Raw genomic sequence first — 4,331 nt, 5'->3', positions numbered from 1 at the left:
ACTAAAAAAACTTAAATATATTAACATTTTAATGCTAAGAAATCTAGTTATTTTATATTCCCAAATTTTAAACTTCATAAATTATAAATTTATTATATATTACAAATTTAAAAACTTCTTAAATTTAAAAACTTCATAAACTAGTTATTTATATTACAAATTTTTTAAACTTCATAAACTACCAATTACTAAGTGCTTACTTATTTATATTACAATTTTAAAAAACTTCATAAACGACAAACTTACTAAGAACTTGAATCAGATTCCGAATCCGAATCAGTACAAGCCTCGTCTAATTCATCTTCTGAAACATATTCGTCATTAGGAGGAACAACTGGCGTGAGATTCATAATCTGAATCATCTTCGACAACATACGCCTCAACGCTCAACATCACGCTCTGTGCAACAACTTGGTTGTGTGTATCATCTTGAAACGCAACAAGAGCATCCTCAGACGTTTATCGAACCCCTCTAGGTATAAATTTTGTACATACCCACCAATCGTTGGCTGATGTATGTCGTACCCACGGATAAGGAATAAAACAAACTTGATCACAATTACCAGATAAGATAAGTAAACCGAACTTCTCTGGGAAGTGGAACCTCAGGTACTACTTGTGGATTACCAAAGAAGTTAGCAGAAGCGGTAGATATTTCCTCATTCACATATTGTGCAACGATGGAACCTCCAATGTGTGCCTTATTTTTAACTTTCTTTTTCAGATGGTACATGTATCGCTCGAAAGGATACATCCATCTATAATGCACTGGACCACCTAAAGCAATTGGGAAGTAATTCCTTAAACGCAAATGGGAAAAGTCGCTGCATAATGACGTGACAATCATGACTTTTCAGACCTGAAATCTTGCTATTCGTCTCGTCTATACACCTACTAAACTTTGAAGCGTACCCATCTGGAAATTTAATATCATTTTTCAACCATCGTAGAATTTTTTTTTTCCTCCTTCGACAACCGGAATATCGGGACTGGCATCGTTCCATCATCCTTCATATGTAACTCAGACCGTCTGCACAAATCAGGTAGATCCATCCTTGAATTTGCATTTTCTTTTGTCTTCCCGGGAACATTAAGCACCGTGTTGATAAGATTATCAAAAAAAAATTCTCAACGTGCATGAAGTCCAGGTTGTGGCGAAGAAGAAGGTTTTCCCAATACGGCAACTCCCAAAAGATACTTTTCTTCACCCAATTGTGGTCTTTGCCATAGCCGTTTATAGTGCTCGCAGGTTTCTCGTGTCCATTTCCTCCACAATCGACAGTTTTCTTCAGTCCTTCGATGTTGTTGATTCTTTCGCGGAGAATTTCTTCTCCCGTCAACCATGGTGGAGGATCATCAGTTACTGTCTTCCCCTTTCGAAAAGCTTGGACATTTCTTCTGTAAGGATGCTCCCTAGGCAAGAACATTCTACAACAGTCAAACCAGCTATGCTTCCTTCCATGTTGCAACCAAAAAGACTTTGTATCATCAAGACAATATGGACAAGCTAAACGGCCATGAGTCATCCATCCGGACATCATGCCGTAAGCGGGAAAGTCATTAATTGTCCACATTAGGGCGGTTCGTGCGGTTCGCATCGTAAAATTTTGCTTCCTCGAGACATCATATGCTTCAACTCCATCGCTCCACAAACTTTTTAGTTCTTCAATTAACGGCTGCAGATAGATATCAATGCTTTTCTTTTGATGCCTTGGCTCAGGAACTAGTACTAATAAAAAGAAATATTCTCTTTTCATACACATACCAGGAGGTAGGTTATACGGGGTTACAATGACGGGCCAAACCGAGTGGGAATCACCGCTCATACCCACTAGATTAAATCCATCTGTTGCTAATCCTAGATAAACATTTCGACTTTCCGCAGCGAAATCAGGATATACCTTGTTAAAATGCTTCCACGCTGCTGCATCAGAAGGGTGGTGCATTTCTCCTTCTGGCGACTCATGTTCTGCGTGCCATCGCATTTGTGATGCAGTAGCCTCTTGTTGGTAAAGACGCTTCAACCTCTCTGTAATAGGCAAATAGAACATTCTCTGTTTTGGACGCCTTTTCCCCTTTCCATGGTTCTTTTGGTGATATCTATCTTTTCCACAAAACCGACACGCCAACAGCTCGCGATCTTCTTTCCAAAATAACATGCAATTATCCTCACAAATATCGATCTTCACAACAAGGAGACCAAGCGACTTCATTAGATTCTTCATCTCATAATATGACTCAGGAGCTATATTTGGTTGTGGCAAAACATCTCTAAAAGTTTGTGATATCTCATCCATACATGACTCCGCCAAATTATGATCAGTTTTTACTTTCATTAAACGAGATGCCAAGTATAGTTAAGAAATACCTTCAACATATCTATCATATAGTGGTTGATTAGCGGCTTCGAAAGCTTCAAACAATCTTTCTTCATATTGCTTTTCATTGGGTTCTTCCATCAAATTCTCTGGTATTTCAGTTGACCCAAAGTCTCCTCAAGGAATGTTCTCTTCATATGGCCCGTCTGCATAGTTTGCTTCATCTCCCATAAATTTACCTCTCGTCGATGATTCTCCAACGTCATAGTAGGTTTATTTATGGCTTGACCATACATAATAATTACTTTTGAAACCGACTCGGTAAAAATGGCGAGATACGGTTCTTACATCACGTTGCTTTCGGTTTCCACAACTTACACAAGGACATAGCGTGGTTTTTCCCTCCATGAAAGAATTTTGACTCGAGGCAAAGGCGATAAAAACTTCAACACGTTCGCTAAACTCTCACGAAACATTATTATCAACTGGATCAATGTGTCGATCCATCCACTCTCGATTTTGAAAATAATAAGACATTGAAATCTCTCCTTTTTTTTGGGAAAAATGGTTTGATATCACGTTTTGATTGTTGTTATGGTTGCTGCAATGTGATAGAACTCTCGTGTGTTTGCTTGCTTATAAAGAAAAAACCTTGCCACGTTTCTGCCATGATTTGCCACGATATTGGCTACAATTTTTGCTACGAAATGCCACTAAAATTGCTACGGTTTTGCTATGATTCTTTTCGTGGCAAATATTAGAATCTTTTCTGAGAAAGCTTGCCACGAAATTGCCCACGAAACATTTTCGTGGCTTCAGTTTTTTTGTATTTATCACTGCCTTATGTGCAGGATTGGATTGATGGGATTTTTTTTCGTTGGGCTAGCCATGGCTTTGCTACGATTCTGTTCGTGGCAATCTTTTTTTTTGTTTTTTTTCTGGCAGACTAAGATAAAATAATAATATGTCGATACTCACGATTAAAACGTAGCAAAACGTAGCAATTAAGTGCCACGAATACATTCGTAGCAATTTCGTAGCAATTTTTGCTACGTTTTGCCAGCAAAGTGCCACGTTTTCGTTTTCGTAGCATATCGTAGGTGCATCGTAGCTTTTATGTTTTTGCCACGAAATTCGCGTGGCATGTTCGTGGCTGTGGCCTTGTTTTTTACTAGTGATACGAAGGTTTGATATTTTGAAAAGGTACATATACAAACCTTTTTTCTTTTCAATATTTTCTTTATTTATCATGGCGATATGTGACCTTAATATGTTATTCACTTATATGTGGAATGAAGCTCAAGAATTATGTCCGACACAATTGTTCTCACCGTGGCAAAAGAAAATGATTCTGATTTTTCTATAAATCCATTTGACAAATATTATCCCGTCGATTTTGACTATCCTAATAAACAAGGATTTCTACCTCCTTATAGGTCATCACATAATAGAGTAGTGAGATATCAATTTAACTCTGGTTCCCTTCCAAAAAATAAAGAAGAACTCATCAATGGACGTTATGCTTCTTTACGTTCCGAAACCGAGATGACTTTTGGGGTTTGGAAGAAGAAATGGAGGATTCTCTCTAATTTTTCCAAGATACGACATTAATATAAAAAGAGTTATAATGGCTACAATGAGACAGCAAAATTTTGCAGATGCAGATTTTGCTAAAGTAGTGATAGAGAAGAGAATAAACAACACAAAATAGGAGAACGATTTAGATGATATATAAGCATCAAATGCAACAAATGCACTAGGTGGAGAATATATGGCTCAAATAATAGATAATATTGCAAATACGTTGTGAAAAATTAAAATTATTGATAGTATATTTGTTTATGTTATGTCATAAAAAGAATTTAAATTTTATATATTTTTGTTATATTAATATATATTTAAATTTAGTTTGTAATCCGCACCGCTTATAATATTTTTACTATTCTACTATTGAGTTCATACCACATTTCAGTTTTGTTACCATTCACATTTTAATATGTACCTTTTTTTTCG

At 36.6% G+C, this 4,331-nt stretch overlaps 1 protein-coding gene across 1 annotated transcript; it reads right to left on the bottom strand.

The window, feature by feature from the left end:
* Positions 1-559: 559 nt before the first annotated feature.
* LOC106330580 lies at positions 560-2,297 on the bottom strand. Its single transcript, XM_013769024.1, has 2 exons — positions 1,199-2,297; positions 560-777 (listed from the first exon to the last, which is right to left on the bottom strand). The coding sequence occupies exons 1-2, from the start codon at positions 2,295-2,297 to the stop codon at positions 560-562; spliced, it is 1,317 nt and encodes a 438-aa protein (XP_013624478.1).
* Between the last annotated feature and the right edge of the window lie 2,034 nt (positions 2,298-4,331).

Source organism: Brassica oleracea, chromosome C3, assembly GCF_000695525.1.
Source record: "Brassica oleracea var. oleracea cultivar TO1000 chromosome C3, BOL, whole genome shotgun sequence".
Taxonomy (NCBI): domain Eukaryota; kingdom Viridiplantae; phylum Streptophyta; class Magnoliopsida; order Brassicales; family Brassicaceae; genus Brassica; species Brassica oleracea.
The sequence above is the reverse complement of the archived record's forward strand: the minus strand, read 5'-3'. Positions and strand labels throughout refer to the sequence as shown.